Source organism: Mustela nigripes, chromosome 2 (assembly GCF_022355385.1).
Source record: "Mustela nigripes isolate SB6536 chromosome 2, MUSNIG.SB6536, whole genome shotgun sequence".
Taxonomy (NCBI): domain Eukaryota; kingdom Metazoa; phylum Chordata; class Mammalia; order Carnivora; family Mustelidae; genus Mustela; species Mustela nigripes.
Window position 1 is genome coordinate 17,239,467 of NC_081558.1, and position 18,809 is coordinate 17,258,275.

The window sequence follows — 18,809 nt, forward strand, 5'->3', positions numbered from 1 at the left end:
GTTGCTGCCTTAGGTGGGGTACCTGGAGCCTCAGCAGCACTGCCTGAAATGTGGTGCCGTTAGTGAGCTTGGATGTGGCCAGGTCGTAGGAGGACCACGGAGCCACCCTTGGCTTCCACACCTCTGAAGGGTGAAGGAGGCAGGCCCAGAGCTGCCCCTGAGCACCATGCGAGGCTCGTGCTGGGGTTCGGGCATGGAGGCAGTGAGGCAGGGGTGTGACAGCTCTAGGGGAAGATGCAAGTGGCTCGAAGGATCCGTAGCAGATGGGATTAAAAAAAAAAAAAAAAGTTTAATATTATTACAGTCATGAGGCAGGACAGGACAGTTCAGAGACAGCTTCTGGAAGACTCCGCTGTGCACCGTCAGCTCCCACCCCTGCTCAGTCCAGCTTCTCCAGCACGGAGGGCACGTACACGAGGCTGAGCTCGCTACCAAAGTTGCAGACAATGGCGGCATTGTCCAGCACCAGGATCTGGCGAGTGGGCTGGGCCTCACTGTTTTTCCCCAGGTAGACGGTCTGTAACAGATCCCCGTAGTTTAGGTCCCAGAAGGAGACACAGCCCTGGCCGCCAGTCACCAGCAAGTTGTCGGAGATGACCCCCAAGCTTGCACCACAGCCCAGGTCCTGGAGACAAAGACAGGATCAGCTTAGTGCCTCGAATCCCTCCCTAAAATGCCAAGAGTCCTGTGGCCCCGGATCTGCCCACCTGCTGAATGGAGTAGAGCTTGATGCCGGTACTCCGGTCCCAGATGCTGATGAGGTCATCCAGGCCACTACTGATGACACAGGAGGTGGTACAGGTGAGGGAGGTGACATCCCCACGGTGAGCGAACATGTGGCTAACCCGGCTGCCTGTCAGCACATCCCACAGGCAGATGGCCCCATCTTGTCCTCCACTGGCCAGCACCATGGTCTAGGGGAAAAGGCGCGGGGGTGGGGGTTGGGTCACTGGGGGAATGCCTCTGTCCACGAGAGTATCCCAGTGCCCTGGGGAGTGGGGGTTCCCTCCCGTTCTGCTTCCCCAAAGGTTCTGGAGGCCAGCTGTCCCAAGTCCAAACAAAGGCCATGGCTTGGTACCCAGTACCTGACGCGTGGCCCCCTCACCTGGTCAATGTACACCGCTGTGATGGCCCCTGAGTGGCCCTGCAGGGTGAAGAGGCAACACGAGTCCTCCAGACGGAACACCTGGGGCAGGGGTGGGCATCAGGTTCTGGTCTCGGGTGGTTTCCCAGTTCCATTTTTGGCCGGGAAATCCCTTCTCTACCTCCTCTCCCTGGCTGACCCCAAAAGCTCGCCATCCCAGGCTAGGCCACCGCAGCCCCCACAAGACGGAGCCAACCCTCACTCTCAGCGTGTGGTCCTGGCTCCCGGTCACGAGTCGCCCAGCTGCGGCCTTCAGGGCTGTAATGGGTTTCTGGTGCGCACAGGGCACGGTGTGGGTGAGGCGACAGGCTACCGCGTCACTGCTGCTGTACACAGGGGATGCGGGGGAACTGCTCCGCCCTGGAGTCCCTGCAGACAGCGGCCCAAGTATGCAATCTCTGAGGAAACACCCTGCAGGCAGCCCCCGCACTCTGCACCCCTGCCCACCGCCGGCCGCAGACACGTGCCCAGCACAGGCCCTCTGACCTCGGAACTGCAGGGGGCTGAGGCCAGCGTGGGTCTCCAAGGAGAAGAAATCCAGTGAACCGTTGAGCCGGGCAGCCACAATCCTGGAAAAGAAGACCGGCTGCTGGGGGCGCTCCCTCAGAACACCCGAGCCCTGTGGCCACCGGACGGGTCAGCTCCGCTGGGCATATGAGAGCGGCCGGAGGGACCATGGCCGAGAGGCAAGCACAGGTGCTGGGAAACATGCTGAAGCCGGGGACCCAGGCTGCAACTCTACCCTGCCTCTGTTTATCTGTGAAATGGGGACAACTACTGCCTCACAGGGTGGTCACGAGGGCACATGAGCTGACGTGTAAAGTGGCACCTGGAGAACAGGTGAGACAGTTTAAAGCCCTCACAGCCTGAAGCTAAAGGGCGGGCTTCCGAGGAGGGAGATGGGCCCCAAGGGGACTGTGTGGGAGCCGCAGGAGGCATGTGGTCTCACCAAAGAAGAGCAGCTTTGCTCTAAGCACCACCCACTGCACTCCCTTTTTCCACACAAAAAAGCAGGATTTCTTCCCTGCCCAGGAACTCCTAGGCAGAGAGACATTTGCCCAGAGGTCCCACCAGCACAAGGCAGGGCCTGCCTACAAGGCCTGAACCGGAAAGCCACAGTTGGCCACAGCCTACGAAGGTGGGCGCAGGGGGAGCAGGAGGGCCAGGAGGAGAGCCGGCGGTCACCAGGAGCTCTGAGGGCTGGGCAGACACCCTGGGGTCAGGGGCGGGAAAGAACGAGCAGAGCAGGGAAGAATTTCCAAGTGTGGAGGAACTGAAAAACATGCCCAGGCTGGCGGGGAGGCTGTTGGCACTTCAGCTGTCACCCCCACTGTAGTGGCGTACCTGCTGCTGACAGGTGTGGGGCTGAGTACTGAGAAGGGCCATCAATGACACATTGGGGAAGGGACCGGGAAGGGCACAGCTGGGGCTTGGCCAGGCTGGGCAGCACTCTCACCTCTTGTCCAGGAATACGAGGGCCGTGATGCCCGAGGACACCTCCTCGCTGCTGCAGCGCAGTGTGCCCTCAATGGCGTCCCACACCTGCAGGTCCAGAGGCCATGAGCACCTGCCGGCACCCTAAAACCCTAAGTGGACTGCCCTTCCCCCATCCCTCCATCCCCTGGCCCCGGCCCACCTCCAGGCGGCCGCTGCTCCGCCCCACCACGATAAGGCTGCCCTGCAGCTCCAGGCTCCAGATGGAGCCGTCTGCGCTGGGGGCCCAAGCCAGGGAAGGGGAGCCCTTCTCTGGATAGGCCCCCTCGTCCTCGGGGGTCGGGGGCGACCCGGGCCCAGGGGAGGCCGGGCGCAGGGCTGGCGAGTGGCTGGGCGCCAGGCCGTCCTCCTGGTACACGCGCTGCACCAGGCGGCTGAAGTCGTAGCCCGGACCCTCGCGAGCACGGCTGCAGCCCGCCCGGTGCCGGGGCTCCGGCTGCGTGGGTTCCGAGAGCCTCGGCTGGGCAGAGAAGTTGGTGTCAATCAGGCAGGTGAGGTCTGGCTGGTCCCCGAAGAGGGCAGGCGGCTGGGGGCCCCGGGGCCGGTGCCGCAGGGGAGGGCTGTCCCCCGGCTCCTCCAGGCCCCCCTTCCCGCTGTCCGACAGCCGTTCCCAGCTCTCCTGCGCCTCGAACACGCTGCCAACGCCACTGTCGCGGCGCAGCCTGCCGCGGGCCAGGAGGACGGAGTGAGAATGGAGGGAAGATGGAATGAGGACCGAGTGGGGTGGGGGCGGGGGGGGGCCGGGGGGGGCGGGGGGGGGGCGGGGGGGGGGGGGGGGGCGGGGGCAGGCACCTACCCCAGTCGCGGAATGCGTGTGAGGCAGTCCCCGGTCTGCGCATCCCACACACACACGTGGCCGGCCAGGCAGCAGCTCACCAGCAGCATGCCGTCGCTAGCCAGACACTCGATGTCCTGCCGGAAGTGGGCGGAGGGGTGTCAGCACGTGGTCCCCGCCCAGGCCCCGCCTCCGCCCACCCCGCCCCCGCCCACCAGCTCACCATGAGGTGCCCGCGCAGCACCAGCGGTACGATCTCCGTCTCGGGCGGCGCGTAGCCGTAGTCGTCGCAGGGCAGCTCTCCGCGCCGCCGCCGCCCAGGCCCGCTGCCGGGCTGCCCATAGTTGCGCGGGCAGAGCACGCGGTAGAGGCAGAGCAGCAGCAGCACGAGCACCATGCCAGCCGCCAGGCCGAGCGCCGCCACCCTGCGCGGGCGAGAGCGTGGTCACGTGCGCCCCCACCCCTGCATCCCCCTCCGCCGACCACCTCCCTGGGGAGCCTTACTTGTACAGGGTGATGTCGCCGTGGGCCGGCACCACCCCGGGCGCCCTGGGGCCGGCCTCCCAGAGCGCCCCTGGGCCCTGCCGCTGTGGGGGCCAGGCACTGCGACCGTCCTGAGGATGCCGCCCCTCCAGGGCCTCCCTGGGGTTCAGGCGCAGGGTGACCGGGATGACAGGCAGCAGGCTAATGTACCTGGGAGCCCGCGGGGGGTGGGGGTGGGGTGTCAGCACAGAGCCTGTGAAAGGGCCCCTCCCCCTTCCCACCAGGACTGGCTCAACACGCTCCACTCCAAGCCCACCTTCTGGGTACAGGCTTCCCAGCAGGGAAGGGGGGGGGGCAGAGCCAAGTCCTTCCCAGCCCAGCACCCACCCCAAGCCCTGCTCTGTGATAGGCACCCAGTGCCCATTCAGCCACCACTGCATGTGGGCCGCCTCTGTCCCCCATCCGGGCACAGAGTGGGTGACGGCCGGTGGGTTGATGTCATTCCAGCCGAGGGGCTGGCCGCAACCTGTGAGTTCCCAGGGTGAGACCCAGGGCCATTGTCTTGGGTTGTGACTGCCTGGAGCATAGGTTCCTACCTCACAACCCTATGGGTGTTTATTGGAAAGGAAACACAAAATTCAAAGCAATGGGTCTCCTGCCTGAGGGGGGAGGGATGCTCTGGGACGATGAGCTGATACAGCCCAACTCACCTCTTGGCCAGTGTGATGTTGTAGTAGCTGAAGAGCGTAGGCCAGTGGCGGAAGGAGAGGGTCCTCCAAAGTTCCTCATCCTCAGGCCCCCAGGTTACCTCTGGGACAGGGCTGTCAGGGGTGCCCTCTGCTGGGCCCCCAGCCTCAGGCGGCTCTCCAGGCAACGTCTGGTTCTCAGGTAGCTTAGGGGCATCAGGTGGGAAGATGGAGAAAGCAGGGTCGGCGTGGCTGGCGGGCAGTACGCCACTAGGCACAGGCATGGGAGTCAGGGCGCCGTCGCCCAGCGGGCTCTGCTCTGTCACCTGGGCAGCGAGGTACGTGCGCAGCCCTGCTGGGTCTGTGTACACCAGGATGCCGATCCAGACGACAGTGCCGGCCTGCAGGGGGGCCAATGGGTGCTCAGAGGGACCTCCGGGTGGCCCTGACCCCCAGCAGCCTTGGCCCTCATGCCAGAAGGAAACAGCGCAGGGACCTCAGGCCTGGGGGTGGGGAGAAGACCCAGGTCCCAACCTGTCCTCCCTTCTGCCTCACCAAGTCCTCCCACTACCACCTGGGCCAACTGTCATTGGAGGGACCGAGTCCCCTTTTCATGGTCAAGGTTTGGGTTTCCTGCCCTAGAAATACGAAGAGCGCCCTTAGAACTTCCCCAAACCCCATCTAATAGCTGGGGCCAGAAAGCAGGCACCATTCCCATGGTCAGCACGGCGAGAGGGACCGGCTAACTGACCTGCTTCAGAGACGCCCACGGGTCCCCCAGTCCTCAGAGGGCCTCAGCCTTCTCCCTGCAGCTCCATGGGAGCGCCACTGCTGACCAGTAGCCAGCCCTGCTCCTCTCCTTCCACGCAGCCCAACAAGTGAATGAGTCTGGCCAGCATTTTCTGACGCCGGGCACTGTTCCATCCCAGAGCACCCCATCCACCAGGCTCCTGTCCTGAGTCCCTCTAAGGAGACGGTGACTCTTCTACCCGATGCTCCCGGGACTGCTGCTCTCAGAGATAGGCTTATCACCTCCGAAGCCACCAGGATCTGGGCAGGAGGGTATGGTGGGCAGCTTCCCTGGGGCCGTGAGGGCCCGAGGAGCACCCCCCACCTCCCAAAGCAAAGCGCAGAAGTCCAGAGGGAACGGAGGGCCAGCCCTCAGAGGGCGGTGGGGGGGCAGGGGGTGGCAGGTACCATGATGAGGCGCTGCGCCAGGCGGGTGCGGGCCAGGAAGTAGATGACACGCAGCCTCTTGGGGAGCCGCAGGTTTCGGAAGGAGGACGGTTGCAGCGTGATGGTGTGGGGTGTGGAGGGCCGCACAGCCAGCTGCCGCTCGAAGCGTGCTGGCCGCCCCACTGGTTTTGCTGGGGGCAGGCAGGCCTCTGAGGGCAGCCGCTTGTTCAGGTCTGCTAGCTGTGGGGGGCACAGTGGTCAAGGCTCGACCTTGCTGTCCAGAGGCAGCCCACGACCGAGATCTGCAGCGCTCTCACCCTGGGCCACCCTGAGCATGGCCAGGAAGGTAGGTGGGGCAGGGCACAGCACACTCCTACCTCCATCCGGCGGATATCAATGGAAAGGACAGTGGTGAAAAACAGCATCTGAAGGAAGAAGTCCGACACCAGGCCCACAACGGCGAAGAGACAGAACTCCTGGAATTAGAGCAGTTGAGGGAACACGATGACATCATGGCGCAGACCCTGAGAAGCAGCTCCCTGCCTGCAAGTACCTCAGAATCTGTATGGCAGTGGCGGGCAGAGCCCAGCCAAGAGATAAAGAGATGCTGCTGTGTTCTGACTCAGAGTGGCCGAGGAACAAGCGGCAGTGCCAGCTGCAACCCCCTCCCTCCCCACCAGGCGGCAGCAGAGACACTCTCCCCCACCACCACCCCAAGAAGGTGGAAAGGGTAGGTGCTCTCCCTATACCTTCCAACCCCCCTAGAGAGGAAGGCCTGATCCAACCTGAAAATCTCTGAGCCCCAGCATCCCGCTCCCCCAAAAGGCCTCCCTCAAAGACTCTTTGGCCCTGCTTAAGTTCTATGACCAATGCGTACACAGAGCCCAGGCCTGACCCAATGTCAGGATTCCCAGAAAGCTTCCTTGCCAGTGACTGCACAGTACCAACGGAGGGAGAGAGGGCAGGAGGGAATTATTTCTGCCCTGAAAGGAATACGGGTAGTGCCTCTGCTCTCCAAGTTCTGTCCACAGAATCTGCTCAGATTTCAGTTTTCTTTCCCTGCCCTTCACCACAGCTTCCACTCACATCTGGGGTAAGATAAAGGACCCAGCTCATGGTGACACAGTGCTCTGGCAGCTCTAATGTCCCAAGACAGCACTATGTCCTGCAGATGCCCTCTCGGTCACCCTATGTTCTCTGCTCACACCACAACTCAGCAGCCCTGCCAGCTCCGGGGGACGGACGGGGAGGACAAGCTGCACAGCTCCCTCCCTGCAACCCCCCAAGTCAAGTCTGCGCTCCGACTCGGCGTAGGTCCCCCTCCGCCTGCTCGCAGCCCCACAGCTGGGTGGGAGCACTTGGCCAAGAACAGGAGCCACTCAGAGCAGTGGGTGGTGGCCCTCCTATAGTGGGGGGTAGTCTGTGCCTGGAGGCTACATAAGTGGGTCCGCGCTAAGCCCAGGAAGGAGGAGAGGGCCAGTGCAGCACAGGGCTTCTGCTTGAGAAATGAGAAACAGGTCTGACTGGAACTGGGTAGAACTTCTGAACCAGGCCTGCCAGGAGCACTGTGTGCATGGAACGGCATCTGGGCAGCAGAGGTCCCAAGGCCAGGGCGTCCGTGCTGAGGGGTACCCCCGCACGGGCAGGCCTTGGGGTCTTACCTGGATGGCGGGCACCAGGGTGAAGTAGCCAATGAGGATGATGCCCAGCTCCGTGGCCATGTTCTTCATGATGGACCAGCTCTCACTGCTTAGGCCTGCAGGGGACAACAGGGCCATGGGGCCAGCACACGGCAGGGTGCCCAGCCTTCTGAGGCAGCCATTCCACCACAGTGGCCCAGTGCTCGGGACTCTCCCAGTGCCCAGGCTCCAGTACTGCCAGCACTGCACGGCTGCCGCAGGGAAGGGGCTGGAGAGTACCGAGAAGAGCTACGGCCGCCATCAGACGAAGGGAGAAGCAGGGTGCGGAGATGAGCAAATCCGAGAGGAAAGCCGAGTGCCGCCCACTCTGGCACAGCCATGTACTATACTGTCTGGTCCGCAAGTGACAGCCACAGCCGGTGGAAGGCCCGAGCGATGCAAGTGCTGGCTGTGTTCTTCCTCCAGCCCCTGCCCCCGAGCAAGCCCCTGCTGGGTAAGGGGCCGTGTCCCCTCGCATCCTCAGAGCTCCCCATCTAGCGCAGGGCCTGGCCTCTCACAGCAGCTCACAAAGGCTTCGAATGAACGAACAGCCTGCCCTCGGCCCCGTTCCCACAGACTGGGGGTTCCGCAGAGGAAGTGCAAGAGTTTAGACTTCCAGGTCTAGGCTCTCTGCCCACTTTCCTCAGAATCCTGACCCCCAGCTCCTGGCACCGAGTCCCAAGGGCCTTTCGTGGCAGCGGTGGAGGCAGTCTCTGCAGTGACCAGACGCAGGAGCCTGCGCCTGGTGTGGCAGAGTGAGGCAGGAAGAGGAAGCACTGGGTGCCAGTCTGGACAGAGGGCCACGGCACACATGGGCCCTGCTGTGTTCTGACTGAAACATGAACCAGCACAAAGTCCAGTCTAGCAGTTCCGTGGTTCCTCAGGGCACATGCTACCAAGCCCCCAGGGCCCGGCAGTCCACACGACGTTATACTGGAGGTCAGAGCAAGGGCGACCCGTGGGGCCCCCTGTCTCCTCCACAGCAGGAAGCGCAGCACAGAAGCCCCCCACCCCCAGCGCCCCCTTCACTGCCAGCCGTGTTACCTTGGGCAATGCGCAGCTTCACCTCCAGGTCCACTGGGGTCGAGACCACAGACTTGGTGAGCACCAACACGTTCTCTAACCCAATAACCACCACAAGGTAAGGGAAAATCTCGCTGGGGACAGAGAGGGAGAGAGTGAGGACTATGCTGAGGAGGCCCCAGCACGTGCTGCTCCTCCATAGGCTTGGGCCCTGGGAAGGCTGTGGGGTTTGCAGCCTCTAGCGGGAGGCTGCTGAGTGACTTCCAGAAGCACAGGGCACAAGCCCCAGCCCCCTCTGCCGCACTACACAGGCCCTCTGCCTGCACAGCCCTCAGCTTTCAGGCAGGCTTGGAAGCCCGGCCGGGCATCAGCAAGCATCCTGGTCTAAATCTACACAGCACACAGTGGCTGCCAGAGCACCGCTCTCCCTGTCTCTCCCACACCGGACTTCCAGAGCAAAGGGCGGGGAGCCCTTGGCAGCACCACAGCCAGGCCCTCGTCACCTCTGCAGAAGCTATCTGGAGAACTACCTGTTCTCTGGGAGCTGAGGCTCAGACTACTGGTGAGAACTGTGAGGGACAGGTCACCCCAGCTGAGGTGTACCCGCCGGGACCCCTGCTGTGGGGCCATGGAACCCAGGGCTCTGAGGAGGGTACAGCAGCCACGGGGGATGGGGTGTCAGCCCCACCAGGTTCAGAAAAGGCAGCAAGTGTTCCACGAGCAAGGGAAGTAACAGAAAGCACAGTATCGCTGCGCCCACAACCAGCCTGAGCAGCCCCAGTAAGTGAGGAGCCAGGCAGTCAGCGGCCACTAAAGGATGGGCAGGGGCCGGGGGAGCCTAAAGACCTAAGACAAACACGGAACAGGGCTTCCAGCCCCAGAGCTGGAGAGAAATGGCAAGAGAAAGCACAGGTCAATGGAAAGGTGGCAAATTAGACTGTGCTTGTATCTTTTAAAAACTCTGAAATGGGGGCGCCTGGGTGGCTCAGTGGGTTAAAGCCTCTGGCTTTGGCTCAGGTCATGATCTCAGGGTCTTGGGATTGAGCCCCGCATCGGGCTCTCTGCTCGGCGGGGAGCCTGCTTCCCTTCCTCTCTCTCTGCCTGCCTCTCTGCCTACCTGTGATTTCTGTCTATCAAAATAAATAAATAAAATCTTAAAAAAAAAAAAAAACTCTGAAATGACCTATTTTGTTAGTAATTGAATGTTTTAGTAGTGAAAAAGGGAAGAAATGTACCTTTCTTAACCTCCTACCCATCTGTGCCCTAAACCAATACAGAGCGGTATGCATGTGGATATATACTGAACACACACGTCCACATCGCTTACACACACACATGCAAAAACACACTTATATACACATATATGAATACCTGCCCCACATACACGGCCATACCTGCATATGTGTTATATGTATATATAGATACACTATACATACATGAGTGTAAATACAAGCCAAGTGAGTCAAAGGTAAAAAAATATATCTCTTCAATGTCAAGATAACTACGTAAAGATCTGGGGGAACAGCAAGCATCCAGTCCTGGGCAAGCCTGGAGGCTCTCTGGCCTGAAGCTCAGGGGAACCCGGTGGGGACCTACCCGCCATTGAGGGTGGGTGTCAGGCCGAAGAGTGTGCAGAGCCCCACGGACATAAGCAGCGAGCTGAGCACTGTGACCACAGCAGCCAGGGCCAGCCCCCACTTGGACTTGACCATGTCGATCTTGCCTGGAAGGCAGAGAAGACACCTCAGGGCAGCGTTTACCCCAGACCCTGACCCACCCGGGGCCCGTCTGGACTTATCTCCTAGGAGCAGAGTGTGCCTGACCTCTGAGGAAGCGGAGGCCCCTAGTTTAATCCAAGAAAAGAACAGCCACACATACTTCCCAGTCTCAGAGAAATGGTGTGTCTTGGGAGCCCTAACCCAGGAAGGGTCTTTTCCTGAGAAGCCAGAGAAGGCCCAGAACCACCCAAGCCTGAGACTCCACCAGAGGAGGAAGCCCTGGCGTTTGTGATCGCCGGGCATGGGTGACCTCTCTGCCAAGCCACCTTCAGAGCAGGGAAGCAGGTAGCCTGGAATGCCCGCTTAGCTTGGAGAAAGCCCCCCGCCTCGGCGCTGTGCACCTACGTGTGGAGAAGTAGATGTAGGCAAACAAGATGATGTAGGTGGTCACGAGGGGGATGAGTTCGGCGATGCCAATCTCCTCCTTGAAGTGCACGTGGACCAGGCTCTCCGCCCGCAGGCTGCAGTTGGGGCTGGGGTGCAGCAGCATCAGGCGGGCCCGCAGGCTGCCCAGGAACCTGCTCGTGGGCAGGGGGGCGGGGAGGAGTGAGGGGGCAGACTGTCCCTCTTGGGCCAGGGGAAGAGACCCTCCCTGGCAGGAAGGCCCATCAGGGCTGCCCTCCTCCCCATGCTGGAGGCTCTGTGGTGTCTGAGCTTCCCCACAGTCTCCAAGCAGCCTTGGAAGAATGACAAAGCTATCTCAGGAGCTCCTCCAGCTCCTTCCTGAACACTCCTTTCCTGACCTCTCATAGCACTCTAAGTGCCCAAGGCCCAGACAGCCAATCGACTGGAGGCATCTCCAGTGTTCTCTCCCTGGGTAGGGAGCTGCCTGCAGCACTCTGCTAGGAAGGCCTGAGGCCACATCGGGCTCAGGAGTCACCAGCTAGGGACTCCTACCAGAGTGGAAGCACCAGGACAATGAATTTGCCTTAGTCCCTTCTTCTTTTTCTTTATTTTTTAATTCAATTATCCAATGTATAGTTAGTTCCTTATTCTTAACCAGGAGTCAGGTCATCCCTGCTCAAATGTGGAAACACAGCCTCCTTCAGTCTAAGGGAGATAAACATTTCAACAGGATGCTTAAAAACTGCAAGTTCCGGGGGGCATTCTGGACACCCTAAACCAGAGCAGGGACTACTCAAAGCCTCATGCCATTCCACAGCCCAGCCAGGAGCCCCAAGCGCCGCCAGCCTTACTTGGCATGGTAGCGCCTGAAGACCAGGGTGATGGTGTATGAGACCATCCTCTTCCTGGTGTAGAGGCCCACCCCGCTGTACTTCCCAGGAACACCGAACAGCAAGTCTGCAGACAGAAAGCATCAGGTACTGACATAGGAAGACAGCCACTGTAGGGCTGTCAAGGACCCCTCCCTACCCCCACCCCGAAAAACATGGGGTAACCCCTGATCTGCCAGAGCGCCCATCACAGAGGACATGGTGACCAACCTAGGCAACCTGCCCTGGAGGTACCTTTGAGCGTGGCTGAAGTCTGTAGGGTTTTGGGCTCGTGCTGGTGGATGGTCCCAATGATGTCAGGATCAGCATGGAAGCGTTCCCGGTCATTCTGCCAGAAGTTCCCAGGGGACAGCAGCAGGCATCCATGCTCCGGAAGTAGGTTCCGGAGCTTCCTGAGGCCTGGAAGCAGGTCGGTCACCTGCAGGCACACCTCCTCCAGGCCCCTGGTCCCGGAACTGTGCAGGAGAGAGCACAAGGCACCTGCTGTGTCCGTGAACACAAGGCAGGCGCACTGCACTGACAGGGGGCTCCTGATCTCAGGTTCCCAGATGCCTAAGGATTAGGACAGCTGCAGGGCGGGGGGTGGGGGGGGGGGTTCTTCCAGGTGGTCAACAACCAAACCATGTGGTTGATGGACCTTCACAGTACACGTGAGGCCCCAAGCCTCTCTGAGAAGTGCGTTCTGAGAGCGGATACAACCTCTCACACACTAAGACACCTCAGGCAATTCAGTGGGCAGCCAGGGCAAAAATGAGGGGCTTCATTTCAGTCACCAAAATGTGTGCCAAAGCCCTTAGCTAACTAAAATCCCAGAGGGGAGGCAGCCTGTGAAGCCAGCACACCCCAGAGACCGGGGGGCTGGGTGGCACCACCCATGGGGCCTCAGAAGCAATCCGTTGCTTTGGGGGTGCGGGGGGTGCCTCTTCTCAGCCCGACCACCACCACGTCCACGCCTCAGGGGCGCCAGGCAGCAAGCCAGCTGAGGTGTGAGGCAAGCCCGGCACAGGGTCAGCACTGATGACACCTACTCCATCTGAGACCTGAGGACAAAACTGTGCCCTCCGCAGAGGTCCAGGGGTGTGTGGCCATGGGGACCCGGCAGGATGCTGAGAAATGCAAAGCTGGCGACCCCGCGGCTCTGCTTGCCTGTTCAGTTTCCGCCAAGCTGGCTGGCTCTGTGGTTAGAGAGAGGCCGGCACCCACCCCTCCTGCGGTGCGGAAGGAGTTCAGGGAGGCTGTGGTCTCCGAGAGGGTTACCTGTCTCTCAGCACGTGGTTCCGGATCTCTTCCACCAGCTGGAATGCACGTGACAGAGGGGAGCGAAACACATCCACTGCCAGGAGGTTCTTGTGCCAGGGAGACACCGAGGACTTCACAAATATCTGCTGGATGTAAGCCACGGGGGCACCCACATACTGCGGAAGAAACGGGGGAAGGGCAGAAAGGTCAGCTCGGCACTGGCCCATGCTCGGGAAGGCTGTACTGAGCATCTACGATGGGCCAACCATGTGAGGCCCGAAGGACGGGACTTCAGAAATGAAGGTGTCCCCGAGGGGCTCTTTACCATCTATGGACCACTTCCCTTCTCACTTCCCAATAGACCAGGGGTCAGCAGACCATGGCTACAAGCGTGGTCAAGCCCAACACCTGCTTCTCTGAATACGATTTTCCTGGAACACAGCTGTGCCCACCCCACTCTGTGCTGTCCCCGGCTGCTGTCACACAACCATGACTCCGGTGAGTGTTCAGCACAGAGACTGTGACTCATGAAGCCTAAAGCACTTACAGCCCTTCCCTCTATGGGATGGGTCTGCTGCCACCCTAAGCTCCCAACAGGGTGCGGCCTGTCTTACTGACCCCATCACTTGCATGTCAGTGGATTTTAAAGATCCAAAGACCCAATTTTAAATCCCAGCTCTCCAACCGTACGGCCTCGGGAACATGTATTTTTCTGGATTCCAGTTTCCTCACTGTGAAAGGATGTGACCAACATTCACCCCACAGCATCGAGAACACGCACGCACACACACACGCCTCCCACCACATGGACCCACAGACACACACATGCATCCAAACAGCACATGCAGAGATTACGTATTCACGGAAATCTTACCAATAAACAGTTCTGGCACAGCTTTTCACTGCCACCACCCCCGCCCCCCGACAGTCCTGTGAGAAGCAAGGGGACTCCCCAGGCTCTCAGGACTGGTGCAGGTGTTACAAGGGCCCAAGCCCGCGTCTCCTCACTCAGCGCCACACCCTTCTCTCACTAGAACCGGCCGGCAGCCCTGGAAGAACTAACAACAGGTCCCTGACTGAAGCGTTCAGACATGTAACAGGCACGTCTGAGTAATTCCCAGTGACACAGAGGTCATGGAGCACCCCCAAAATGAGGTACTGGATTAGCCGGCCCAGGGAGAAATGGCGTGGAGCCGTGAGGTGGGGAAGGCCTGGCAGGAGAGGGACGGGGAGCGCCTCTGAGCGCACAGCCAGTCTGGACAGCACGCGGGAGTCCTGCCAGGTGCGACCAGAAGTCCCAGCCAGAACAAGGGGAGGCTGGGAGGGCGCCTGCCTGAGTGGTTGCGGATTCTAACCCGCTGACAAAGAATAGCCCCCGGCTGTCTTTGAGAGGAAGCGACGAGGTGGAAGTCACGCTCTGGAAGCCTCTGGAGTTATGGCATCATCCAGGTGGAGGCAGGGCAAGACAGCCCAGCAGCCATGACGCATGGCAGTGCCGCAATCAGGGACGCCCAAGAGCAAGGGAGGACATGAAGAAAGGCCACTCAGACGCTCGATGACGCCCAGACAGTTCATCGCACAAGCAAGGTCAGGATGCTGAAGGCAAGCGGCAAGTTCCGGCCTCCTGAGTGTCAAGGAACAACCCAAGGCAACCACCTGTGCCTCTGTGAAGTTTCCGTTCAGGACGCCCTCACAAAGGCGCCGCGGACAGAAGGCCTCACCTGCTTGTCTTTTGCACAGGACCTGGCCTGCTAGAAGCTGCTCAGAGGCACAGAGGACTCTGGAGGGAGCTGGCTGCCAGCAGCTCCTCCGCTCAACTCCCCCCACAGGCCTGAGTGGGGGAGGAGCCATCTGAAATCAAACAGCTCTACAAGGAGACCCGCCCCAGGGCAATCATCCCCAAACCCTGTGAAGAACACGGCAGGTCACCCAGAGATGGCCCAGCACCGCAGAGCCTCCAGCCCTGGTTTGTGCCCACTGGCCACAAGGCTGTGTCACACACGCCACCTCCTCTGCCCAGTGCCCTTCTCGGGCCCTCCACCTCCACCCTTAGGCCCTCAACTTCCTCCCCAGCCCCCTTCATCCCAGCCAGGACCACTCACACTACCATCTCTACAAGTGCAACATGACTCAGAACCAGAGCCCTCTCCTGGGTCCTACGGACAGCTCTAGAAGTTCTGGGAGCACCAATTTTTTTTAAAAAAAGTTTCTGCTTCAAAGTGTACATGTTATGACTATCATCATCATTTTTAGGGGAGAGGGATCCACGGCTTTCATCAGATTTTCATAGGAACATGTAAGCCTTTGCCTTAGACGTCTCTTTCTCTGTTGTCCTTCCACCAGGGCTGGGTAGACCCAGCACTCGTCGGTTGGCAAGCCCTGCCGGCAAGCCCCAACGGCAGCCCCAGGGAATGGCTGAGTCCTACAGCACTGCCCTGCCCCCTGGCCTTGGCTGGGCCTCCCTCTGCTGAAGGGCTCCTGACTCACCCTCCCTGATTTCCCAGTGAACTTCCCAAGCAGCTATTTTACGTCTTTGCAACTTTTCCAAGGTCTTGGTCCTCATTTAATAGGATTGTAACAAACTTGCCACCCAACACTGGCACCCTTCAAGCCCCCTCTTCTGGGCATCAAAATTCCCTTACCATGGTTTATTCAATAGGCATGGGCCTGACTCTTGTCATCCACTGTCTCAGTCTGGGTTCCCGAGGAGCAGAGCCCAAGACGGGTGGTTTATTCGGGGTGTGCAGAAAGCACAGAGAGGGGAAAAGCACAAGCCACAGGGAGGGAAAGCAACCAACAAAGGGTGTTACCGGCCAAACGACCTCTGCGGTAACAAGTCTTAGCTGAGTCACCCCACCTAAGGGACTAGAGAGCTCAGGTGTTACACACCTGCCCAGCGGCTCCTGCCTGAGGGCTGCATCCCCGGCATCTTGAGCTTGCTGCACCTGAGATCCGCCTACACAGGCAATGCAGGGAGCAGCAGCTGGCAAGTAAGACGGCAGGCACTGAAAACGCAGCGGGACGTGGCCAGGGGCCCACCACTCCCCATGCTGGGTGCTGTCAAGTGAGAGACAGGCAGACAGACGCAGCCACCCATACCCCAACAGCGGCCACAGAAGAGGAAGGGCGCAGGGATCCAGATGCCCACAGGCACAAAGCGCAGACTCCCCACTAGATGGAGCTTGCGGCAGGCAGTCTTCTACTGAGACCCCAGCCACCCCCACCTCCCGGGGCTCACGTCCGTGTGCAACCCCAAGTGGGCAGCACCCAGTGACTGGCTTCTGACAAACAGATGACAGCGAAAGTAACGAGATGTCATTTCTGAGATTAGGTTACAAGTAACCCTTGAGGGCGTAATGCTGCATGAAATAAATCAGTCACAAAAAAACAAGCATTGTACAAGTCTACTTCTACGAGGTACCTAAATTAAATTTATAGACACAGAAAGAACAGTGGTTGCCAGGGGCTGGGGGCACGGGGGTTTTTAAGAGGTACAGGGTTTCCATTTTACAAGACGAAAAATTGCAGTGGCGGATGGTTGCACAATGCATACAAGAGTGTGCGCAACTGGAAGGGAAAAGACTGTAACTCTTCGTCTTCTAGAAGTCCCCCTCTTCTGGAAGGCCCACTTAGCAAAGAACTGAGGGGACCCTCAGCCAACACACAGTGAGGAAGGGAGTCCCCCAGCTTGACAGCCTGCACTGCCAGCAGGTCACTGAGAGAGCCTGAAGTGGATTCTCCCCAGTCAGGCTCGGAGAGGAGCGCAGCCTTGGCTGATACCTTCAGTGCAGCCTTGGGAGACCCTGACCTCGAGGACCCAGATAAGAAAACCAAGGCCCAGAGAGATTAAGGATGTGTCCAAGGACAGAGCGGACAGGGAGCTGAGTCAGGATTAAAAGCCAGAGCCACCCAATTCTCCAGCCTGTTTTTCCTCAACAGCCAATGAGATCTCCAACCACTAGCATTCACAGCATGAGGCGCTGACCAGGGCTCCTTGGAAAGCCCGAGTCCAGGCTCAGCCACCACCACAGACACCACGGGGCTGGCCCTGGAAGCCCAGCCACTTCTGCGGCCGGCCAGGTAGGCTTCGTGTGAAGTTCAGGTTTCCTGGTGAGCCGGTCTAGGGAAGCCAGGCTAATGCAAGAGACCTCAGGCTTGTTTTGTTCTTGTTTTTGTTTTGTTTTGTTTTGTTTTTTAAAACACAGTCCTTCCTCTCCATTCAGACAGAGCAACCTAGAGCTCCAGGGAGTTTACCTTTATCCTGACACACCCAGGGGCTCTGCAGAACATGACAGAGGATACCTGTTACTCAGCAATTCTGAAAAACAGAACTACTGATCCTTGTCTTCCAGCTCTGGGCATGTGAGGGGGTGTGGTGGGCGGTGGGTGGGGGACAGGCTCAGGGGACCCATCTAGGTTCAATTTCTAGTGCCAGCCCCGGCAGTGTGCCTTGGACAATGGTGTCTGTACTCTCTAAGCCCCCAGGCTCTTACTAGGGAACAGGGATAGAATCCCAGACCTCACACTTCACTGTGAGGACCCAAGAAAACACCACACATATAACCATCCGGCGAAGTGTCTAGCCAAAAACATGTGAGTTGTATGAAGTTACATTACCATGGCTTAAAACTAGTAAAATTAGGATTTCCAGATGAATCCTTCCACTCACATATCTATCCTTCTCAGGCATGGTCACCTCGTCTCTCAGTTTCTCCACGTTTAATACAACTGATCTTCCTACTGACACTTTCCTCAAGTCCTTGCCTCTGGGGGATTGGCTTCCCACTGCGCATACAATCAAAGTTAAAACTCCACCACCTCAGATCCAACTTGGCCCCACCCACCCACCCAGGTCCAAGAGAAATGCCTCACTTTACATTCCTGGTCGGCTATGTAAGCCACCCGGTTTCTCTGTTCAACAAGAAGCTTTTCTTCAGCAACTACTATGTTAAAATACACGCTTAAATAGAACACAATTCCTACTAGGTGGAAACACAAGAGCAGAGAAGAAGCAGGGCAAGAAATCTGGGGGAGGCTTCCTGGAGAGAGTGGCAGCCTGCTGTGCCCCAGAGGGCAATCCGAGCATATGAACTTTGGTCCTCCTCCAGGACTTTGGCCAGATCTGATCAAGTACAGTGACAGTCACAAATGTGTCAAATGCAAGTGATGAGCCAGGTACCGCACTAAGCCTTTGCATGCCTTGTCTAATCTTCTGACAATGGATGATACAGATTCATCCCCATTTTATGAATGGGGAAACAAGGGAACAACGTTGTGAAGAAACTTGCCCAAGGTCACACAAGTGTGGGGAATGGAAAGCTTCTACTATTTCTGCTTTGTTCTTCTCTTCCTCAGGTAAAAACATCCCTCTTTCCAGAAAGTGCCCCTCCCACACTGACAGGGCTGCATTAGTGACTCCAAGATAGGGTGGCCTGACTCAGAGTACTAAGACCAGGCAGAGTGGATCAGAGACCTCTCTGCAGGACCCACGAAGGCAAGACCACAGAGTGTAGCTATGGCCTCCCATTGTGGGGACACTAAAGCCAAAGAGGATAAAAAGCATACAGAAAGACTAGCAATTCAATAAAAAGAAATCCAAATGACTTCATTCAAAATGGGCACTTGCAAACAGCAAAAGAAGACATGCAAATACAGCAAGCACTTGACATTAATCATCTGGGGAAGGCAAATGGAAACCGCAATGAGATTTCTCTATGTATCCTTTAAAAACCTTTTTTAAAAAAAGATTTTATTTATTTGAGAGAGAGAGAAAATGAGAGAGAGCGTGAGCCTGAGCGAGCAAGCATGAGAAGGGGAAGGGTCGGAGGGAGGATACTTCCCGCTGAGCAGGGAGCCCGATATGGGACTTGATCCCAGGACTCCAGGGTCATGACCTGAGCCCAAGGCAGACACTTAACCAACTGAGCCACCAAGCACCCTAGAAAACCTTTTTAAAAACTTGTAGCAAGGTATAAAGACTGAACATTGTTACTGTGTGGAAATTTAAAAAGTAACTTAGGAGGCTGATGTATGTGAAAAGAATGATGCTTCACAACCCTGCAGTTTTCCCCAAACCCACAACCCCAGTCTAATCTAG

At 58.6% G+C, this 18,809-nt stretch overlaps 1 protein-coding gene across 1 annotated transcript in view; it reads right to left on the reverse strand.

Annotated features, from left to right (window-relative positions):
• Positions 1-269: 269 nt before the first annotated feature.
• Positions 270-18,809, reverse strand: part of SCAP (SREBF chaperone) — a 71,665-nt gene continuing 53,125 nt past the window's right edge. Inside the window, exons 4-23 of the mRNA XM_059389600.1 lie at positions 12,731-12,888; positions 11,708-11,928; positions 11,435-11,540; positions 10,584-10,756; positions 10,057-10,183; positions 8,482-8,594; positions 7,420-7,514; positions 6,136-6,234; positions 5,780-5,998; positions 4,607-4,983; positions 3,918-4,106; positions 3,637-3,838; positions 3,435-3,550; positions 2,781-3,300; positions 2,601-2,686; positions 1,631-1,713; positions 1,347-1,513; positions 1,106-1,186; positions 708-914; positions 270-625 (exon numbers count right to left, since the gene is read on the reverse strand). Of these exons, the coding sequence (XP_059245583.1) occupies positions 380-625; positions 708-914; positions 1,106-1,186; positions 1,347-1,513; positions 1,631-1,713; positions 2,601-2,686; positions 2,781-3,300; positions 3,435-3,550; positions 3,637-3,838; positions 3,918-4,106; positions 4,607-4,983; positions 5,780-5,998; positions 6,136-6,234; positions 7,420-7,514; positions 8,482-8,594; positions 10,057-10,183; positions 10,584-10,756; positions 11,435-11,540; positions 11,708-11,928; positions 12,731-12,888 (3,585 nt within the window). The 3' untranslated portion in view covers positions 270-379. The remainder of the gene's footprint in view (positions 626-707; positions 915-1,105; positions 1,187-1,346; positions 1,514-1,630; positions 1,714-2,600; positions 2,687-2,780; positions 3,301-3,434; positions 3,551-3,636; positions 3,839-3,917; positions 4,107-4,606; positions 4,984-5,779; positions 5,999-6,135; positions 6,235-7,419; positions 7,515-8,481; positions 8,595-10,056; positions 10,184-10,583; positions 10,757-11,434; positions 11,541-11,707; positions 11,929-12,730; positions 12,889-18,809) is intronic.